The 23,161-nt window shown below is 46.2% G+C and overlaps 1 protein-coding gene across 1 annotated transcript in view; it reads left to right on the top strand.

Moving 5' to 3' along the window:
- Nucleotides 1-23,161, top strand: part of LOC140903512 (1,5-anhydro-D-fructose reductase) — a 45,511-nt gene that overhangs the window by 6,783 nt on the left and 15,567 nt on the right. The window contains exon 3 of the mRNA XM_073324876.2: nucleotides 5,411-5,437. Within this exon, the coding sequence (XP_073180977.2) occupies nucleotides 5,411-5,437 (27 nt within the window). The remainder of the gene's footprint in view (nucleotides 1-5,410; nucleotides 5,438-23,161) is intronic.

Raw genomic sequence — 23,161 nt, 5'->3', positions numbered from 1 at the left:
GGAGTGGGACTTCTTGTGTGATTTTGGGCAAGTCATTTAATCTCTGTGCCTCAGTTTCCCCACTTAGAGGAAATATTAGGCTAATTTCCCCCCCCCCCCCCCCCCCATCTGTCTGTCTTGTCTATTTAGACTGTGACCTTTTTGGGGCAGGAGCTGTCTCTTATTTATGTGATTTTTTACAGCAGCTCGCACAATGGGCCCCTGATTGCAGTCGGATCCTCCAGATGCTACTGTCATAGAAATAATAGTCGATTGTAGAATACAGTCTCTGCCTGCAGACTTTAGATTTGTTCAGTTGGGTCCAATCCTGCCAGTGCAACTCCCATGGCAGTCGATGGGAGGCCTGCGTGTGGAGTGCTTGCAACACAAAGTGGGAAGAACTAGGCGTGTGTAACCCCCTAATGAATGTGTGTGTTCGGCAGAGAGGGGTAACTGTGAGGATAGGAGTTGTTACAGCCCCAGCTTTGTTCTGTAACAGCTCATGCTTTTAGCTCTGGAAGTCCCTGGTTTCGTACCTGGTATATTGGCCAAGAAAGCAGATGTCACACATGGAATGTGGAATAGAGTCCTTACCCTGGTATGGTCCGTTGCGCCAACTCACCATGAATCCTCAAGTCATCCATTCACGGCCCTTGTATGTCTGCCTTTGTGAGATACATCTGGCCCAACGGATGTATGTTAACTGAGGTGGTTTTGTGCATGTTACCTTAGAGCAGCTGGATTGGAAAAGGAATTGTATTGTCTAAGTAAGCTTACTAACTGCTTTAGTATCCATATGGCAAACACATTTACATGTCAGAATTTATGGCAGGCTGCTCGAAGTAAACACTCTCTCTCATTCATTTATAATAATCTAGAATATCAAAAGCTTGAAAATAATCCACTGCAAAAAGGAGTGTAAATATTTTTCTACACAGCGTAAGGATCCTAGTTGAGATACATGAAACACAAGTCCTGCCACAAGCCGCTTGCAGAGTATTTGCTGCTAATGCAGGGAATTAAATTTTTTATAAGCCGCTACCAATGAGATCATCATCTAGCACTGCCAGCAAAAACCCACAGCATTAGCAGCAGCAAAATTAGATCACAAATTCAGTTTTGAAGCCCAGCAAATGGTTCCTCTGAGTCTGCGTTAATGGCTAGGAAGAGCAGGCTAACAAGGTTAGTTGAGCCATATTCGGTTCCCCTTTTTTAGCTTCCTGCTTTCCATTCTCAGCCATTTCTCAAGTTACGCTCAAGCAGTGATTCGTTCAGGAAGAGCTACCAGAGTGCCAGCTGTTTAATGATTTATGATGCATGCAGCATAGTAGCTGCAAGAAGTGCTTGGAAATGAAACCGGGCAGACTTTCTTTCCCTTCCTGTAGTCCAAGGCTTGATGCTTCACTGTGGTACTTCAAATTTCAGGCTGATGGGTCTCTACTGAAATCAAATGATGATTTCCTGCCTCCTGCGGGCGTTGTGAGGGTAAATTATTTCATGCACGGCGCTTGAGGTATTGTATTCCACAGCTATTTGGATTTGTTTGTAATGTTTCAGCATTACAGTAACTAGACTGCATGCTTTAGAAGCCGATGCAAACCTATCAAAATGCAGCCTTAGGAAAGAGATCCGGGCAGATGACGGATCTGAGGAAACCAAATGCCGGACAGTTTAGAGTTACTCGGCAATTCTGTAGCACTTTCTGAGGTTCTTGGGTGAAAATGCTCTGCAGATATTAAATCCTCCCCATCCACAGGAGGTAGGTTATTAGCCTCCTTCTCTATGGTCAGGCAATGGTAGTGCAAGGAGTGGGATCCAGGAATCTTCTCTCCTAGTACTGTCCTCTAACCACTAGAGTGTACTAAGGGCCTGACTCAGTGCAAGTCTTACCATTGACTTCAAATGGGGCTGGATGGGGCCCTAAACGACTAAACACAGGTCTATTGTCTCTTATTACAAACCTCCGTCTAGTGCCATCTGGGGTAACTTTCATCTTTATTATTGTAATCTAGGCTACAGAGAACTTTATCCATGCTGAAAAACTGCTCCCATATCATTTGCAGATGCCCTTCTTCCACACTGAGTCTAATTGTCCTCTTTTCACTTATGCCATTGTGGATCAGAAGTAACTCCAGTGACTTCAGTCCCCACACCCTCTTCTGTATTCAAGTGGTTGTAGGATTAGAATAATAGAATCATAGAAGATTAGGGTTGGAAGAGACCTGAGGAGATCATCTAGTCCAATCCCCTGCTCAAAGCAGGACCAACACCAGCTAAATCTTCACTTCTTTTCCTAAACTGATGTGCTCTGTTAAAACAGTTGCCAAGGTGCATCTCAGAGGTGGCTGCTGTCCAGTGGTGGACAAAGCAAATCCTATATTGTGCATTCATAGAGTGCTTTGACATGAAAGGCACCATACAACTGTAATTAAGTAGCTTTATGCTGGCAGTTCGGTAGCTCAAACATGAGGCTCATGTCTTCCATTAGAATGAAGACCGCCAGGCTCTCATCTGAATTGTTGCTGAACAAGTCTGAGCCATAATGACCGATATTTCATTAGCAGAAGTTCTCTAGAGAGAGGCTTTTCAGTAGCTATAGTTACTCTGTATATTAATGGAGACCGGACTTGCAAAGGGGCTATCTACATTGCAGACTGAGGTTTTACGAAATCCATCACAGCCCAGTTTAACTTGATCTAAGGCAGCCGTCACCATGGAGAATGGATAGACTGGGATCATACCTAGGGATTCAAATTTGAATGATAATGGAAAGGAGGAAGAAGAACAAAGGGGAAGAGGGAAATGAATTTAGCTGTCAAGGCCTGAACATGCTTACTGCAGATTAAGTTCTTTTTGATTTCCTTCCCGTGCTGGTTGCATCTTAAAGATGGATCTGCCACCAGAGAGACTGGATGCTGCTGAAGGAGAGTAGATCTTGGAGAAAATAGCTGGCACTATGATCTGTTTGTCCTTGTTGTGGGGTAGGAGGTGGTGGTAGCTAGATACATAGCCTGAGCTTTGCAACAGTGGACAAAGAATTATTTTATCTTGAATCCGTCTGAATGTTGTTCTGGTTCTCAAATCATCACTGCGGTGAGGGAAGGCTTTTAGGAATGTTTCTCATCGCTGTATAGTTTTGGCCAAATAGAGTATTTATTTCTTTGTGGTAGCACCTGAGAGTCCTACACCAAGGCCCCATACAAATACAAAACCAAGTCTGAGACTTCTTTATGGAGTTACAAAAATTCTTGCTGCAGATTCATGGTCATAAATGTAACACACTGGCCAAGTGTGGCTTTCTCTCCTTCTAGTGTCTGGACTAATTAAAGAATAGAACTGATTGGGAAACGGTATGCCTATTTCCCTGAAAAACTTCAGAAGAAACCCATTGTTTCTTCTGAAAACTTAAATGGAATTTCTATTTAAATTTGGTTTTCAGGACCCAATTTTTGTAAATGAAAAACTTCAACCATCTTGAACAAAGAGGTTTGAGTCTGCTACTGCCTCTGAACAAATGGAGCTAGTCTTTTAGCTCAAACGGTAGAGGTTCTGGCCTTTACATCCAGAGCTCCAGGGTTCAGTCCCAAAAGGTGGCCTCCCGAGGGCCTTGTTACATGAAAGGGGGGGTGTTGGTTGGTTGGTTTGTTTAAATATTGCATAAATGATCTCTCTCGTTTGAATCTAATCTGGTGTCCTATTCATGTCGAGTGAGACACTCTGCAATTGGGACAACAGGCGTAACTCTGGCCTAACACAGGACCCCATTCAAAGCAGCATTTAGGGAATATAAGGCTTCTTTTCGTAATGACTTCTTTATCGCTGCAGTGGATACAGTGGGTCCCCAAAGTGGCTACTACAGAAACGCACCCACGCTTTGTTGATTTACCCTTTTTCATACTACCCCGCTGACCCGTTGGACAGCTTCTCTGCAGGAATGCAGTTTGAGACTCTGATGCAAAAGAGAAAGGGGCTTTGAACCGCCTGATAGATGGCTTCTGCTGGCTAGGAATAGGTTATGCTGCTCCTGACCTTGCGAGCCGTGTTGCCTCCCCTTCCACCCCCCCCATCCCCCCGTTCACTGAAGCTTTTGAGATGACGTGGCCAGAAATCCAATTATTCACCCACTAAATCAAACTGCCAATCTCGGAGAATGAGTATTTCCAATCCGAACGTGTCAGAGCGGTGCACCCTGGGGACCGACTGCCAGGGAGCGATAGCAAATAGCAAGGCCACTGCTAGGCCTCGCACTTTAGACTGCTCAAAAGTGACTTTTCAAAGGAAGGCCTCTTCTTTTCTTGTGCAAACAGGATTAAGTTAAAGGGAGACGGTTTTAGCACAAGTAACCTAAATAGCAGCCCACTGGGGAAGGTAGCTTGGCTTAATGGGCTGAGCACTAGAGTGGGACTCAGGAACCACAATTCTATTCTTGGCTCTGCCACTTACTCGCTATGTGACCTTGGGCAAGTTAAGCCTCTCTCTGCCTCAGTTTCCCCATCTGTAGAAAGGGTGGGGATGACATTTTTGTAATGAGATCAAGGCATGAAACGGGCTTATATTATTAGAGATCATTGTATCTTAATGTCCCTGAACTTTTGGTGGTGGTATCAATCCAGAGCCAAACTCTGTGGCTTGTGCCGGTTTCTATGGGTGTGTCTACACTGCATTGAAAACCCGTGTCTGTGAGACCTGGGCTTGTGGACTGTGTTTCCAAGCCTATGTTTGAAAGTCCAAACTGCATTGGGTTTATAGTTCCTGGCTCTGGGTCTCACAGCCGTGCTAATGCATCCATACTACACTACACAGATCTTCCCACTCAGGTTTGTGGCTTGAGCTGCATCCACACTGCAAAATTAAAGCATTTGGACCAGAGCTTCAGTGGGACTTAAGCCCTGACCCACCCCCTAGCAGGGTCCTAAACCTTGGTCTTTTGTGCTTGCTGACCCGAGTCAGACTAAGTGTCATCGTAAGTGGGTCTTGGGTCAAACCTAAGTCAGAGCCTCGGCTTAGTGTATTGTGTAGACAGACCCTATGTTCTTCTCACTCAATAGGTCATGGTTATCTTTGTGCTAAACTGTTTGGGACTTCCAGGAACATATACCAAATTCTTGTGATACCCAGTCTGTGTCGGTTGCTTCCTAGCCTGTCTTTATGCCTTCTCTTCCTTTTCTATTCCCTTCGGTACTTTTCAGTCGCAAGTAAAAATAACCAGTCACGTGTACAGTGGAGAGAGCACTCAGTGCTTATGGTTAAATTTTTATTTCATCTGAAAATGATGAGCTAGAGAGTTCAGCCCCAAGTCACACAAAGTAAGGTATAAAAGCTCCCAGCTTGCACACAGAACCAAGCCAATGCACTACAGTTTGAAGCCAATCGGTATGTTTAACCAAAATACAGCACTATTTCTTATTTTTTGTGATTATTTTTGTTTCAGGAAGAAACCGATAAGAAGTACAAAAAGGTAAATGGCTGACTTTTTTGTGTTTCCAAATACTGTGTGGTTTGCCAATAGAATTATGCAATTTTACAACTTGTCAAAGCTGCAAGACCAGACGATAGTATAGACCCACATTAGGGGGAGTAAGAGGGGAGCGTAAAAGTAATAAAATAAAAGACCTACATGAATAGGGAGAGGAGGGAACTGGGAAAAAGGGAAAAAGAGGAGGGTTGGGAGAATGTTGAGATGACTCAAAGAATTCCAGATCTCCATTTTTATCCAAATGTATCTAGAAATAGGGTCCAAATTTCTTCAGAGTAATAGAATTGCTCTCTCTGGAGATAAGCTGTTTCTTTCTTTGGCCGATAGGTCGGACAAGTGTGAATACCATTGCTCTGTTCTGGGCATAAGCGTCCTCTTCCATTTTTGTAAAATGCCTCGTGATCATTACAGCCTGCCAGAACGGCGGTGGAGTTAAACCCAGCTCAGCAGGTTAAAAAAACCAAAAACCTAGGGTATCATTTTTGGCAGAGGTTTGGCTGCTGAAGCTGGGCGCTATTTTAACGTTTGTGTCCCCCTCTTTCTGCAGCTGTCTGATTTGTTGGACAATCCTATAACACATGCGTCAGGGTCTCTTTTTCTTTGTTACAGTGCCCACAAATATCCGAGGATAGGGTCTTTATCTTGTCCCATTTTAAGGGACTACTTCTTATAATGCTCTTCAGTTCTCTAGCACTTCAGAGCCAAGGACCTCAAAACATTTTGTAATATTGTCTAAATAGTAGAAATACCAAGACTGCAATATCACGAGGGGAGTGTGTTCTAGTGATGGAAGCAGGGGACTGGGAATCAGAACTCCGGACTGTTCCATGGACTTGCTCTGAAGTCCCCGTTCTATCAATGGGTTGGCTGCTTCTTAAGGAAACTGATTCAATGCTGGGACATGGTTTTTCATTTCAAGGGCACACGGCGGCTTTCTTGCTGCAGAATACTATATATTGACAAGGTCATGGTTCCTCCTGCTTCATTTGATTTCCATTTCTAAAGTGCTTTAACTGTGATGAATGGCAGTGCTGAAGAATGAAATAACATGGTACTGACCCTTTGCAAATGGGAAAGCAAGCCTCAAGGTCGTTGCATCTGAAGCTCTCAGAGATCCTCCATCCCCCTTCGTGCACTGAACTTGCCGTGTGTATGTGATGCCGACAGACTCCGGGCGTCCGCGGGTGGGGATCCGGGACCTCTGGAGCTTAGTGCATGAGCCGCTACCCTATGAGCTAAAAGCCAACTGGCGGTTAGCTAAGGCCGTAGAACAGACTCCTTTTCTCTCTCTCTTTAAGTGGTCCCGGTGTCACTAGATAGGACAGAACACCACACCCAGAAGGTGTGTGGGTTACTGCAATGGAACCTCATGGAATATTAACCAAGGTCCAGGAAGATCGCTGGGAGTGAGAGCAAATTGGAAATGAGTTCAGTATGTGGTAGGGCTGCAAAGAAAAGCCAATGCACTGTTCTGCTGCCAGGACCTGATCCAAAGCCCACTGACCTCAGTGAAAGTCCTTCAGATGACCTCCGTCCGCTTTCGCTCTGGTTCTAAAACGCAGGAGCAGCACAAATTGATGCAGGGATGCAATAGCCTTGCTTCCGCCGCTGGGAAACTGCATCTTGTTCTGGGAACCTCATTACTAGGAAGATGCTGGTGAATTGGAAGGAGTTCAGAGAAGGCCAACAGCCATCTTGATGAGCTGATTTATGAGGCGCTGTGAAAGGGTCCAGTTGTCCTTGTCTAAGTCAGAATCAGGCTGATTTGGATAAATGGGTCTGCGTTTGGATCATCTCCTGGAATACACAATTATGTCAGTGAAATGGAGATAAATCTACTATGGGTGTGCACATCACTTAAACAAAGAATAGTTTCCCGACCAAACACTGGGCCAAATTCTTCCCTGGTGTAACTGAATTGGTTACAATTTTGAAACCCCCCTCAGATCATTTATATTAGTAAGAATGGTCTCAAGGTGACAGATTTGGATCCAGCTATGGAACACACCAGTTTGGGGGAGTTTGGACCTAGGATCCTGTTACAGGATTAAAGGACCTTATTTTCAATCTACTGGTTTTATGACAGTGTAACTCATTTAACTTGTACGGAGTACATCAGCATGTAACCAGAGTGGCTAGTCGGAACTGTGCTTTATGGGTCTGAGCCTGAATAAAGGCAGGCGTGCAGTGAAGTAAGCTCTCTGGGGAAAGCTAATCTCCTACTTTTGTGACTGTATAATGTTGTTCTCTTGGCCGGTTCCTAGACATTACCATAATAAACATTGTACAAGCAACTGCCTGCCTTATTTGGATGCACAGTTAATGTGTTTGCATGCAAGGCTGGCAGAAATAATTTCAACAGAAGAGCTTTCCGGCCTGAGCCAGCAAGCCCGAATCAGCAGGCACGGGCAAGCCATATGTGTTTAGACATACCCTTTATTCCACATGCCCGAGCACAATGGGGCCATGAGCAGCATCAGGGCCATTAGGTGTTATGCAGATGCTTGAGCACACCTGGTTGGGAGGTCTTGTAAAGATAATGCCCTTCATCAGCTAATCACGCACCTACCCGCGATAAGGTTTTGGAGCATTTGCTAGAATTGCAAATTCATCTCAGACAAACGATTCCTGTGTCACTTAATATCTCTGGAAATCTTTCTTTGGGAACCACGGAGTTTCAAATCAACAGTCGCCAGTGCCCACAGTAACAAACGAGTGTTCTGCTAATGAATTTCAGCTCGGAGTGCAATTATTGGTCTCATTATTGAGCCCTCACACCGCTTGACTGAAGAATTTTATTATTTATTTCTGCAGGTTGCTCCAAAGCGCAGTTCCATCAGCTGAAATAAACAATTTAACATTTTTTCTGAATGCCCCTTGGGTCAGAATGGAGAGGAAAGGATGCTAATGACTTTCATTTCTTCATGGCACCTCTCAGCCTAAAGGCTAACCGGAAGTACCTCACCAAACAGGCAAGAATTGCTTTGCCCCCTCTGTGAAGTGTCCCCACTTTTCAAGGGGGAGTCTGGTTGAAGAGCGCATGTAGAAGCATGCCCACTGATCAGGACAGGACAGGAAGAATGTTATTGAAACTGCAGAGGGAATTGAGAGGAATAAAAAGCCTTGTGGTTAAGGCACTGGACAGACACTCGGGACACCTAGGTTCAATTACTGGCTCTTTGTGTATGACCCTGGGCGTGTCTCTGTGCCGAAATTCCCTATCTTCAAAATGGGGATAATTCTAAAAAGATCGTACTCTCTTGGGGCAGGGAGTGTGTGCACTACCCTTCTGTGTGCACGCAGAACCTAGCATGCTGGGGCCTTGATCTCAGGTGAAGTCTCTAAGCGCTACCATCAAGCAAATAATAAATGTAAGCAGTAAGAATGAGGCTACCTAACTTGAAATTTGGCTATTGATATTAATAGGAGCTGTAAACGTATGAGGTCAGCAGAATCGTTATGTAGGTGCTGATTCAGAAACATACTTTAATGCATGCAAAAGCTGTGATGGGCTTTAAGGGCCTTCCTGAATCAGGGCCCGGAAGGTCATGTAATAAACATAATAAAAGATATTTGCAGTGTTGTAGCCGAATTGGTCCCAGGATATGAGAGAGAGACAAGGTGGGTGAAGTGATCTCTCTTATTGGATCAACTTCTGGTGCTAAAAGAGACAAGCTTTCGAGCTTACACAGAGCTGTGTCCTTTGACAGCTTGTCTCTTTCACCAGTGGAAGAGACTCCTCTTGTTTATCTCACAATAAAAGATGGCAGACCTCGAACCCTGGATCCTGTGAGATCCACCAATGAAGGCCGAAATCTCTCCTGAGCTCAGCTTCATATCTGAGCCGTAGTCCTCACTCCACCTGGGCTATGTATTCCCTGAACCCGAGCCTCAGTCCATTCCAGATGCATTGCTAAAAATCCAAGCCTTTGCAGCCCATCTCGAAACCTGCGAATAAATTGGGAGCAGTTGAAATGCAGCCTGTGCCGGAGTGGAAAGCAGTAGCTTTGAAATAATGCAATAACACTTCCATGTTGTTGGTTTATTAGCAACCCTTTTATATTCATATAATTTTATACTCTGTGAGAGAGCCTTTGTAGTAGTCTAAGAATACTGCTGGCAACCTAGTGGAATGCTTAGACAAGTTATACAGTCTCTCTCAATAAACTATCACAATATATGACTATATCTATTCAGTTGGAACAAGCCAGAGAGCAATGGTCCCAGGTACGAATACTCAGGCACAGGCTTGACAGACAATGGGGGAAGCTATTAGCTTCAAGGCTCCTACCTCGTGTTTGCCAACGCTGAGCATTACCAGATCAAAATCGAGGTCAGTTGCCAGGGGCTGGCCAGAGTTTTGTCAACTATCTTTGGCATGGACAAGTTGATGCAGAGAGAGGAGGCTCAGCAAGGAGTTGATGGGGCATCAGACTTACCAGGGATCCCATGTGGAAGATGGGTAGACACCTAGTAAACTACACACGCGCTGTCTGTTTGTTGTGCTAAGATCTGTTTTGTCCTAAATAAATAATACTTGGTTTAGAGAAAGCTGTCTGGTCACTGGTTGCACCTGTCAGTGCTCCAGGAAAAGAAATGCAGTTTGGACATGAATCCAGTCTGATTTAGCTAATCCTAGTTGATACACTGGGGGGACTGCAACCAGATCCCCTTTACGTGACCCTCCTGCAAAGAGGTGACCGTTTGAGGCCTGAAGGGTGGTGGTGGGGTGGAGGGGTGTCCTCTAAGAGATGGTGAAGGGTCAGCGGTCCAGTCAACCCAGCAACTGTGATAATTTCCCATTACCCCAACCCTGTGTGTGGTAGGAGAGCCCCTATTGAAAGGGATAACCTAAGAGAGAATGAGAGAGTCTCTCAAGGGTTTTTTAACCATCCTCTGTGGTTTAATGGAGAGAGATCTCTACTATAGATTTCTACAGGATGGTGCAAAACCCTATAGCAAGAATCCTGTTCCCTCTAAAATTCTTTAAGGTTTTAGAGTTCCTTCTATAGAACCCTATTTTTTTCCCGTCCCTATTAAGTTTTATAGGGCTTTAAATAGGGAAGTGGCTCAGCCCTCCAGCAGAGGGGAGGCATGCACAGTCCAATTTGGGAGGCTGAAGAGGTAGAAAAGTGTCCATAATCCTGGGGCCATCAGTCTGGGCCCTGGTGTTAACTAGAGCAGCCTCAGGGCTGATTACACGGAGGTTGAATTTTGCTCAATAGACTGAAATAAAATGGCAGTCGATCAAGCATCAGTCCTGGGGTATCCGTGACGGTCACCACTGAACAGCAAATGTTACGTTCTACCCAGTAAATACTGCAGTGCTTGGTCTCATTTCCCCCGGGCCCTAGCTTCAGCTGCTGCTAAATATAGACTCCTGCATTGCAGACTGTCTGGTCTGGTTTGAAAGTAATTTTGTTTGCAGTCAAATTCACTCGCTAAACTGACAGCCCCATTGGCAGAAGCGCCGTCGTGACTAGCCCGCTGCTGGCATCCCTTTAATCTCCCTCGCAGTTGCTCGCCTGGGTCTTATTTAGTAAAGTAGTAAGTGGCTTGCACAGAGGGTCTTCAGTGCCTTCCTGAGTTCTTCATGACCGCCGTAGTGGCAGAGTTCGCTTCTCACCCAAAGGCTTTCTGCCCAGACGCTAATTGGTTCATCACTTGTGGCTGCTTAACAGAAAACAGCCAAAAGATTTGGCAGGTTAATAATATTCTGGTAATACCTAGCAGTCCCAGCTGAGATCAGGACCTGCTGGGATAGGGGCTGTGTATACATGTGGTCACTGTAATGGCTTCAGCTCAGGGACTGTCTCTTACTATCTAAGTAGATAAGACCAAGGAAATACTGTTGTCTCCTTTGTACAGGTGGGGCACTGCGACACCGGGAGATGAGGTGAGATGCAGTATCCCACACAGCAGATCTTGGAGCTGGCCCCAAATCCCAGACCTGTGCTTTAACCAAAAGACCATTCTTCCTCTCTTTATTTGAAAGGGAGCACACCTGCTATCGGATTTTGTCCTTTGATATTTTTTTTTTAAGTGTTGGGGTGGGGAATCTGGGCTTGCCCCAAAACCAGCGAACAGTGATTGGATCACCTTATTTCATTGTGCGTAGAGATGTGGCTTAGATCAGCGTTAGTAGCACCTGAGTATATCTGGGATGGGACACAATCTGAGATACCTCTGAACTCTAGGGAAAGTTCAGACCCAAATCTTCAAACTTGGAGCAATTGGATCTGGAGATTTGGATAGGGACTCTGTTCTAATGTCTTCTCTTCGGCTTATGTTGATGAAAAGGACTTGGAACCTAGTTCTCCGCTCTTACCTTCGTATAAACAGGGAGAGACTCCACTGAAGTTACTGGGCCTAGTTCTTTCTCTTCGTGCCCATCTGTGAGAATTGAGAGTAACTTCAGTAGAGTTAATGGGTCTGACTGATTAGAGTTAATTGGGTCGGGGGGGAGGGGGAGCCCACAGTCTGAGCCCTGCCCCCCTGGGTAGAGGTGGAACTCGGGCGTTAGCTTCAGCCCCGGATCCCAGCAAGTCTAATGCTGGCCCTAGCCACCCGATTGAAATGGGGTCCTGACACACTTTGGGGTCCTGACCCACAGGTTGAGAACCGCTGGTTTAAATTAAAGAATTTATGCACTAGATCTTTCATCAGGAATTGGAACTCTTTGCCAGAGGATGCTGTGAAGCCCAAGACTATAACAGGATTCAAAAAAGAACTAGATAAATTCATGGAGGCTAGGTCCATTGATGGCTATTAGCCAGGATGGTCAGGGATGGTGTCCCTAGCCTCTGTTTGCCAGAAGCTGGGAATGAACGACAGGGGATGGATCACTCGATGATTCCCTGTACTGTTCATTCCCTTTAAGGCACTTGGCACTGGCCACTGTTGGAAGACAGGATATTGCGCTAGATGGACCTTTGGTCTGACCCAGTATGGCTGTTCTTATGTCAACTGCTCCAAATTCCTAGTCTGGCCTAAGGCTGCCTTCCCATATTTGACCTTCCTAAACCCTTCTTGCTAGGGTGACCAAATAGCAACTGTGAAAAAACGGGGTAGGGGGTAATAGGCACCTATATAAGAGAGTCCCAAAAAACAGGACTGTCCCTATAAAAACAGGACATCTGGTCACCCTACTTCTTGCCATTCCTTCTCTTTACAGCCCCAAGCCTAATATATCTATCTGTGGTCACAAAATCCCTTGCATGGAAGAACATTCGGCTTTAGTTCTTTTGGAGTGAATTGGTAGGTCTTGCCCATGTAGCTTCTTGGTCTGAAGTGGAACACCAGACCATTAACCTGACTGTACATACAAAAAAAGCTCAAAAAAAGGTTTTAGCTGAATAAATTCAATTTGACAAGTGATTAATCCAGAACGGGGGTCTAATTACTTGTGGGATTTTAAAAAGCAAACAAATGGAAACATCTGAGGCATTTAACGCCAGCAATCAGGGGCTGAGCACGCAGGGTAATTAGCTTGCATCAGGCATTCCACCATGGCATTCTAATCTGACTTCCATTGCAGGCTTAAATATGCATCTATACGAATTGCTACACCAGAGGAGTAAATAATAATTTTGTGTGTCAGGCTGGAAATTACAGATGGTTGGGAAATAGTGCGTTGCTTTTTTGCGGGTGGAGGGCTGCCAAAATTTATGACTTGACCAAAAAGCCACTTTTCATCACAAACGTTTCAACCAACTCTGCCATGAACGCAGCGCGGGGCGATGAGTCGAGCTAGCTGGCGTTTTCCATCAAACCATTCCCAGTGTGTTGAAACGAAAACTCTTTTGTGGGCACGTACCTGTGTTAATGAAACTGCCATGGGGAAATGGTTTCTCAGGACCAGGATGGAAGTTTGAGAGCCACCCACCCCAGAACAGCCGTGTGGTGATGAGGGCAGTCCTCCGGGTTCTGCTCTGCCTGATTCAGACCATGGACTTGAGCTTGTGTTTCCTGCATTCCCAGGGAGCGCTCTGACCATTGGGCCACAGAATCTGTCTCTCTTCCCTTTTGGCCCAGTGAATATTTAAATATTTATACAGTGCGGAGCGGCTCCAACAGGAGAGTCTAAGACAGATGCTACCTTCCAGGGCTATGTGGGAGAATGGAAGAGCAGGGATATCAACCTTGCTTGTCCCTAACCAGTCAGTGTTGGGCCTGAGTCACTGTGTAAATGAGACCTGGGAACCGAAGTCAGCTGGGTATTGCAATGCAGAGTGGCTCAAGGCCTAAAAGCCTTTAATAAGCTGGGCCTTAGCAATGTCCCAAGGACTTCCAGGAGGTATAGTGGAGCAGGGAATTGAATCTAAGTCCCAGACTGATGTCCTTTCTCTAAGAGGCTAGCCGTGTTCTATTTCTGACTCTGCCATTGACTTGCTGTGTGACCTTGGGACAGTCACTTCACTTTTTTACTTTCCTGTGGGTCAGTCTTATCACTACTAAATACTCCAGTAGGGAGGCAGAGGCTGATTCGCCCCTCACCTGAGCCTTGTGCATGTCAGGAATAACTCTACTGGTGTTATGCTGGCTTAAAAGAGATCTGAGAGAAGACTTGGGCCAGAAATCAAGAGGGAGCTACCAATGTTGAGGGTTACCTAACTCACATTGACCAGGCTGCATTAATAAATAACTTGTTTCTAAAATTTTCATGATCCAAAAATAAATGTGGAGAAAAAAAGACTTTGACCTTTTGAAACATTTTGTTTAACTTTGGAAGTGTTTGGTGTTTGTTTCTGACTGGTTACGGTTTTTTTGTTTAAATCATTTGGAGTAAAAGGAGTTTGATTGCTAAACAAAAAAAGTCCTTTTGAACCAAAAAGCAACAAACTTTTCATTTCAAAAGTGTCCAAAGAGGACGGCTGGACCAGTTCAAAATGGGAATCTTGTGGAATCTGACCCTGTCCTGCAAGATGTTTTGATGACTTGTATTCTTCGACAGAAAGGCGTTTTCTCCGAAAATTCCCCGACTGTCTCTAGTTTTCAGAACTAACCTTGGCTAGTTGTAGGAATGATGAAAGGGTCCAGGTGACTCTTCCCTTCCCCTCCTGCATTGCTGCCTGTCAGGTAACCTCCCTGGTCGGATGCTTCTGGAGGGTGGGGGGGGGGTTGTTTGGTTTTTTGGCAGGACAGAATTTTTTTTGTTTTAGCTGTTCCTATAAAGACTTTCATTCCAGGACTCTCAGGGCCCCAAAATATCCTTAAGCTTTCCCATTGGCTGCTCATATAGCCAATGACTATGAAGGGTGCCGTCATTTTATCCCCTGACCTGTGGGCATGTCTCGGCTGCGTTAGCTGACGCATAAAAAGTCCAGTCCCTGAAACGGTGCCGCCATGTGTCAGGAGCTCTGAGACTGAAACGTTGAAAGCGTCATGATGAGTTCTAAGGCGGTAACGCTGCTGTCTGGGGGCCGCCTACCTTTACTTGGCCTAGGGACCTGGCAGGTAAGCTCCATGGCAGCAATTCTCTGGTCTCGTTCTCTTTCCAGATTGGGTGGGGAGGGATCGATCTACGTTATGCAACTTCAGCCACGTCCGGGGCCTGAAGGCCACATCAGGGTTACGAAATGGTATGGAGGGCCAGGTAGGGAAGGCTGTGCCTCAGCAAACAGCCTGCCCCCCTCATCCATCCCCCCCCCCCACTCCTTGTCCCCTAACTGCCTCTCCCCCAGGCTCCCTGTCTCCTTCATGCTGGAGTCTGTTTGTATTTTTTTGCACAACTGCTCCAAGCTCTATTCAGACCTAATCTGATGGGATCCAGTTTGCAAAATTAATTCCAGTTCTGCAGCTTCAAACTTCAAAACCAGACTCCAACGTGAAGCTGCAGAATTGGAATTAACTTGCAAACCGGATCCCATCAGATTAGGCCTGAATAGAGCCTGGGAGTGGTTGAGTCATTTCAAAACCTAAACTTAATTTCCCGCATACTAATTTCTCCCTACTGTTACTCGCACCTTCTTGTCAACTGTCTGTAATGGTGTCAAGTATCAGAGGGGTCGCCGTGTTAGTCTGGATCTGTAAAAGCGGCCGAGAGTCCTGTGGCACCTTATAGACGAACAGACGTAACGGAGCATAAGTTTTCGTGGGTGAATACCCGCTTCGTTGAATGTATTCACCCATGAAAACTTATGCTCCAATACGTCTGTTCGTCTATAAGGTGCCATAGGATTCTTTGCCGCTGTCTGTAATGGGCCACTCTCTTACCACTTCAAAGTTATTTTTCCTCCCTTGTTAATCGATTTATCTCGTTAGACTGACCTCACGCTTGGTAAAGCAACCCCCTCCCATCCTTTCATGTATTTATACCTGCTCCTGTATTTTCCACTACATACATCCGATGAAGTGGGTTCTGGCCCACGAAAGCTTATGCCCAAATAAATGTGTTTTAGTCTCTAATTGATTGCTTAAAAGTCTGGTGGGACAGCTCTCGTAGGGGGCCCGATTTTCCTAAGAGCCCCATTCTCCTTTCAGCGCATAGATGAAGAGAGAAACAGGAGCTGCTATTGGCTGAGCGCACCTTAAAGTTGGACCCTGGGCTCCCACTGCAGCCAGCTGGTGAAGGTGTGCCAGGTGGGCCATCTTTCTGCTCTGTCTCCACCGCATAGAAAGCTGTTACGCCGGCAGCTAGCGAATCTGGCTCTTCAGCCCTGGCTGTAGCCGTCGATGCCCAGGGCATTGGCTAAATCGGCAGCTGGCGCATGCCCAGTGCTCTTGGAAAATAACCCTAATGCAGACCAGATCTTGGGGAAATCACTTAAACTTTCTCCTTGTTTGAGGCAGGGAACAAATTTGTATGATGTTTGTACAGTGCCTAGCACAGTGGGGCGCTGATCTTGGTTAGGGATTCGGGGTGCTACCACAATCTGAATCATTAGACTTGCCCACTAGCTATTAAATAGCAGCAAACCGCTGTATATCAAATGGCTGTAAAGCTGCTGGAGATCTCTGGCCAAACAGGGTTCTTGCGGTACAAAATATTATATCTAACGAGGGAACCCAAAGTCCTCTTTCCCCTGCTGTTCGTGTTAAAACACTGGGTCTTCAGCTGGTGCCAGGCTTGTCTGGCGCTATGTTGGGTAGCAAGCAGTGGGCAGTATGTGACCGTCTCTTTGTCAGACAGGCGAGATAAGACCGTCTGCTTAACTGGAGATTTTCAGTGTGCATTGGATTTTTTTTTAAAAAAAGTTAATTACATGAAAATAATTCAAATTCACGGGGTCTCCCGTAGCCCAATCCATTTAAATTTCCCTACCACGGTGCTCGTAAGAGCTCGCACTGCAAACCCAGCATTGCTCTAAGACCCAATCGTCTTCCATTGAGCTATATGGACTCCTCATTGAAATCTCTTGAGTAGCACCTACTGAAAGAACCCTGTTATCAGTAGTCGGAAGGGGAAGGAGAAAATGGAGCCACTGAAACAATACCCCTTCTCCCAGAATAGCTGGAGGCTTCTGCTGCAATGGGCAGCCCTGGAATAAGGAGCAAATTGGCATTTTACTTGGCCAGTAGGCTTCAGCATGAACCCACAATTGAGCTGAATGGGGCATCCACCTCTCTTGAAATTATTGCTTTACAAATATTGCTACCTGAAGACTCGGGAAGTCAGCACTGAGGAGGATCAGGTTGGGAAAAGTTTCTTCAACTAAAACTAGAATGTTTTAAATATAAAATCTTACAGTCCACAAAAAGCTATGGGGCTACTAGCTAACTACTGGTGCAGTGTGCTGGCCAGCATCGCATCAACCTCCCTCCTGCCTTCCACTGTCAAATGTGGGAGCCAGATGACGTTCTGCAAAAGCAGGGAGTCTGTCAAAAGACATGTAGCCATGTCAGTCGATGTCTGGGAATTCAGCGAGATACCTGGTATACAGAATTTGGCTTTGAAATTTTCTCAAAAGGAGAGTCTCATCTGCCGGGGAAAGGCATACGTCCCCAATGTCAAATGAGCCATGTTATCTCCTCCCCTATCTTTATTTTTAGTTTACCATTTTGGACCCAATCCTGTGGTTGCAAGCTGAGGCCCTTAAATACACCACCTGACGCTACCCCTAGAATTCACTTTACACACCAAAATATTTGCACTTTAATAACCCCATAGAAGTGTTTGCCACATCTCTCTTAATCCTAAGGGAGTGGATGACTTATCAGGAAGGTCCGTAAGATTTAGAACTTTGTTGCTGATGGATTGGTAGCTATCTAAAGGATTATAATAATTATTTGGATTATGGTAGCATGTAGAGGCTTTGTCCACGCTTGGGGCTGTATTAAACACTTCTTGTTCCAAAGATTTTACAATCCAAGGTCCCGATCTTGCAACTCTGCATGGGCAGAGCACTAGTGGCTTCCTTGGCGGTCTGTGTTGGGCATAGCAGCCCACCGTTTGCAGGACCAGGGTGTAACTAGATAAGACAGGCGAAGGAAGCATTTTCTCCATTTGCAGAGCAGGAGCTGATCAGAATGACTTGCTCAAGATCGCACGGCTGGGGATTGAACTCACAAGTAACAGTTCAGTGCTTTACCCACTAGGCAAGGTGTCCTTTCTTTTTTGGGAGGGTGGGGGTGGTAGGGATGAGTTTGAATTTTTCTAAAACTTGTTTCTTCAGGAGTTATAAATGTGACTAGTTCATGAAATTACATCTTTCAAGCAATTGTATAAAATACTCCTTAGCACATTTTGAGTTTGGCTTTTAAAGAATTAGCCTTTGATTGTACTCCAAATATTTCATTTTTACTACAGCAACCGGGCAAATTAACAATGTTGTTAGGAAAGCCTTTCCCATGCTTGTAATTAAAAAAAAAAAATTTAAGAAAGGCGACAAAAACATTACTGGAGTGGAGAGCTTTCTAGAAATTGTACGTTTTGTTTTGGTATCAGTTTGTTTTGGCAATTGGGTTTTCAAAGCAGATTCTCTCTGAGGTTAAATTTTGACTGGGGGGGCAGTGGAAGCGTCTGCTTGTTTTGCAGTGGTTCTCAACCAGGGGTACGTGGACTCCTGGGGTCATGCAGAGGTCTTCCGAGGGTACATCAACTCATCTAGATATCTGCCTCGTTTTGCAACAAGCTACATAAAAAGCACTCTAGCGAAGTCCGTACAAACTAAAATGTCCTCTAGACAATGACTTGTTTATACTGGTCTATATTCTATACACTGAAATGTAAGTACAATATTTATGTTCCAATTGATTTATTGTATACTTAAATGGTAAAAATGCTGGGTTTGTGGGCCTATGGATGGAGGAAACAAATATTTTTGCACAGCGCTTATGATATTTCAACGCCACTTTAAACCAGTTGATTTTCGTAAGGGCTGAACGACCACAGTTCTCACCTGCCGTGTTGCAGAATGTTCCGTATTGGAGATGGATCCGTACTGTGGGAACCAGTTCTGGGATCCAAATGCTGCAAAACTCAAGGTGTTAAGTGTTGGGATTCTGATTCCCACCCCCCACCCCACCCCCCATAGTGCTCATGTGCTGGGGAGCTAAGCAGGGAACGCTAAGATTGGGCAATGATCCAGTGTAACAAACTAGTGTCATCCCTATACGTGTCTCTTTCCCCATCTATGTATGTCTTTCTGCACGTTCCCATAATCTAACAAACAAATCACTGTAGGAAGGAGCCCATTTTGCTGAATTTCTGCACACTTGGGTGAGCAGAGCATCCACTGGACGTGAGTTTAAAGCCAGCTGCATGGCCTGCAACTCCTGGGCATAGACCACAGCTGTCAGCTACAGGGTGGTTCTCTTAAAACAAGAACGTGGCACAGGGAAATCTACATGTTTGCAGAGGAGACCAGAATCTTGTCACACCTCTGTGCTCCACATGGCATGCAGAAGAAGGGGCAGAGAGCTGTCCACGACAAAGCGTGGGCTGGGATTAAAAGTCAAAGAAGCAGGTCATGTATCCCACGTGGCAGCTGGTACTGATTTGCCCAGCACCCAGCCTGGCGCCCAATAAAGGGGCAGAATGGTGATACACACGCTTAGCAGGGTTTGAGAGTGGTTGAAAATCTTTTTTGTTAACTCTTTGCTTTAATGAAAAATTGGGGTTTGGACAAAGGTGAGAAATTTCATGGAAATTGTCTGGAAAAATCAATGTACTTTGAATGTTTTTTTTTCTTGGAAAACCAGTCATTTTGGCAGAAAACCAAATGGTTTTGCTAACGGTTTTTAGCTGAAGTAATCCCACAAATCACTACCCCTCACCCTCAAAAAGAGAACATTTGGAGAAAAATTGCCAGAAAACTTTTAGGTTTTGGTAGAAAATCTTCAGTTTTGGAGGCTGTTTGATTTTCCTGAGTAAAAATCCCAACATTCACTGGGGATGGGACCCAATTCCCACATAGCTTTAGTCAATAGAGCAGAAGCTCGGGTCCTAAAAGCAGCTTTTGGCTACGTGGGAGGGTCTGTACTGTTATCGGACCATTGTTCTATCTGGTCTCAAACTTAGCATTTTCCCACTACCTATTGGCTGACACTAAAATGCCAAATCCACCACCGACAAGGTTTGGAGACACCCCAAGCCACACCGTTTGGATCTCATTTCTTGGCACCGCTTAGATATTTGGCCCTTAAGACACTTAGCTGGAAATCTGACTTGCTATATTGGGGAAGAGGAGGGGCAGTGGTTAGCATGGGTTGTGGCAGATCTAGCTTCAATTCCTGCTCTGCTACAAACATCCTGTGAGAACCTGGGCAAGTTGGCTTAGCCTCTCTGCCTCAGTTCCCCCCATCAGTGCAGTGGGAGTAAGAGAAAAGCCCTGCCTCACAGCGGGGTTGTGAGGCTAAATATATTAAAGGGTGGGAGGTGCCCACACCCTACAGTGGTGGGAACCAGCTAAGTACCTCCGCTAGATAGCCATGGAAATCACACAGGGTCAAAATCAAATTCCAAGCATGAAAAGATTTAATTTAGATGCTGTACATGACTCATTGACTTCATTTTTTTTTTAAGGCTTACCCATAGAAAGCTTCCTATGCATCCATTACATAATCCCACACCAAAACTTCTAATCCATACGTGGTACAAAATGTGCCCTGTTAGAATTAACTTCATATTTGAGTTGCTTAATGCGCAGCACTGAAATTGCCTGCGGCTTGTTCTGCTGAGTGCCGGGACAGTAGTAATAACATTACACCCATGGAGATCAGCGGAAGGAAGGCAGGTCTGCCCCATGATTGCCCGGTCTGTGTCCAGCCCCTGCCGGGACTGGGCAGCTGGCACAAGGAAAAGCAACAAAACTAATGAGTAAATGCAGCTGTGTCCCCACCCCCGGCTGAGATTTGCTCCCCTCTCTCCCCATCGCTAGCTGCGTCTTGGTGAGTTTCCACCCTGGCTTTGGCGAACCTCCATCTTGTCTCCTCTTCAGTCATTAGGGATCATCCAAGTTTAAGCGTTCGTCCAGCCAGTTGGATCTGAGTAGCGGCTCTCTGGAGGCACCACTGAGTGTCTGGATTACCAGTGGCAGCCCCAGGCGAAGGAGTATGGGGTGCTCCCCCTTCTTCAGTGAAATCTGAGAACTATTGAGAGTGGCAAATTTATCCTTTGGGGCTTGTGTCCAGCCATGTGCTCCCCCTAGAGCAGCTCCTTCGAGAGATCGGTGATGGGTCACGCTCCTCTAGGGCGCAATCTGGCAAGATGCTGGAGTGCTCTGGCGAAGGGCTGGTTTCACAAAGGGATTTAAGTGCCTAAGTGTCTCTTTAGGTGCCGAAGACCAACCGCTCAGGCCCACGGACCTTCACAAAATCACGGCCTAAACCCCAGTGGGATTCTCCAGCTAGGATTTCCTCTGCCTATCTCGTCTGCAGGGCCTGATCCGACAGATATGCTCCAAGCACACCAGACCCACCCACAAGCCACTCAGGCCGCGGTGTGTGTCTGTGTCGATCAGGATCCAGTGGCCGGGGCACTCAGGGGGTTGTAGGAGACCTAGGTTTGAAGCCCTGCTCTGCCCGATTTGAAGCAAGGGCTTAAACCTGCCTTTCCCACCTACCCAGTGAGCGCCCTGTGGTGTGGATGTGTGTGTGTGTGGGGGGGGGGTAAAGGGGAAGCTTTTTCTCTGTTTTTTTTCCTGAGAAAGGGCTCCGCTCCCAGAGAGGGCTCACAGCTGAGGATCCAGAGTGGAGAAAGACACCGCCCTCTGGCCTGTCACTCAAGTGCCTGAGCCCCAGGTCAGTGGGAGTTAGGCACCTGGCTCCCTTTGTGGATCTGGCCCTGCCCTGTCCCTCTGCGTTTCACTCCGAGCTTACATAGGCTGCTCCCTGCTCAGCCCATTCGCTTCCGAGAACCCCTGTGTACAGTGCCCAACTTTCAGCATACAATGCGGGAGGAGTCCTGGCACCTAGCAATTAGCTACTGCAAAGCTCAGCATTGCAGTGCCCTCAGCCCACTGTGAATCTAGCCCCAAGTGCTCTCGACTCCCATTGACGTCGATGAGGCTTGCGGGTGCTCCACACAAGCTGGGATCAACAATGTAGGGCCCGAGCCTGCAGCGTGCTGATCCCAAAGCAGCGTCCTCGCAGTGAGTTGAGGGTACAGAGTACGTTCCAAGGGGCACGTGGCCCCTTTCGGGATGAGGCCTCTAGACCAAATCTAAACAAAGGTGGCTTTAATCGAAAGCAACTGAGTTGTCAGGCAGGGGGGCTCTGGTTTGAACAAAGCTGAAGCTTAGCACAGAGACCGGTCGAAAGCAGAACCATTGATCCAGACCATGCCTAGTTTTGCGACCCACTGGGCTCCTGGAACTCAGAGCCAACATGAACACATCTGCCTTTGTTTCAGTACCCCCACCCCGCCCTCCACGTTTCAGTGTAATCTTAGCCAGTTTCCTCCTGTCCTCTCCCTTTGTGCATTTAAAATCAAAGCCGCCAGAACAAGCGAGAACACAAGCCCAGAAGCCCAAGGGCCTAATGACCAAGGGGCATTAGAGACTGGCACTAGCTGAATTTCAGTGCTGTTGCTCGAGTTCAAATAGAGTTTAAACCCTGCGTGGCATCTCGCTGTCTTTTCAGACAGCAGATTCATGTCAGCTCTGACAACACCGACTCTCACACAGCCTAGCGGCTGGAGCTGTCCCGTCCCCGCAGATATGCTCAATGTTTTGATGAGGCATCCGCCGGTGTATTGCCAGGCAGGGAAGGCAGCCGTGTTCTGGGCTGCAGTTGGGTATTTCTGGGCCTTTTCCAAGGGGCAGTTCAGAATCTGGGCAATGCAATCGTATTTATTTATAACCTGTTACAAATTCCTTGGGCTACGGATGCTCCCATTCTCAGAGTCACGTCTTTGCTGGACTTTTTCAGCTCCGGGTCACTGACTCACTCGAGGTACAGAACGCATTTATGAACACTAGTCGGGATGTTCCCCTCACGCTTGATCCAGCTGCGGCACGTGGTTGTAGTTTACCGTCCGCTGATCCCTCGAGATAGCTCTTTTGAAACAAAATCCTGCTGGAGACAAGGCAGGGGTAGTTTTTGCCTTGATGTAGCTAGTTGAGGTCAACCCTCTTCCCCACCCTTCATCCCTCAGGAGTTTACTTTAAGGGGTACATTGGGGTAAAAACATAAAGCCCTGTGCCTTGTCTCCACTTGGAATTTACATCGAAGTAGCGATCTCTGTGTAAATGCACCTCTTGCAGTGAAGACATAGCACCGAGTAAACCACAAACATGATTAGATGTGTGGGGAGTGTCCATGCTA

Source organism: Lepidochelys kempii, chromosome 26, assembly GCF_965140285.1.
Source record: "Lepidochelys kempii isolate rLepKem1 chromosome 26, rLepKem1.hap1, whole genome shotgun sequence".
NCBI lineage: Eukaryota > Metazoa > Chordata > Testudines > Cheloniidae > Lepidochelys > Lepidochelys kempii.
The sequence above is the reverse complement of the archived record's forward strand: the minus strand, read 5'-3'. Positions and strand labels throughout refer to the sequence as shown.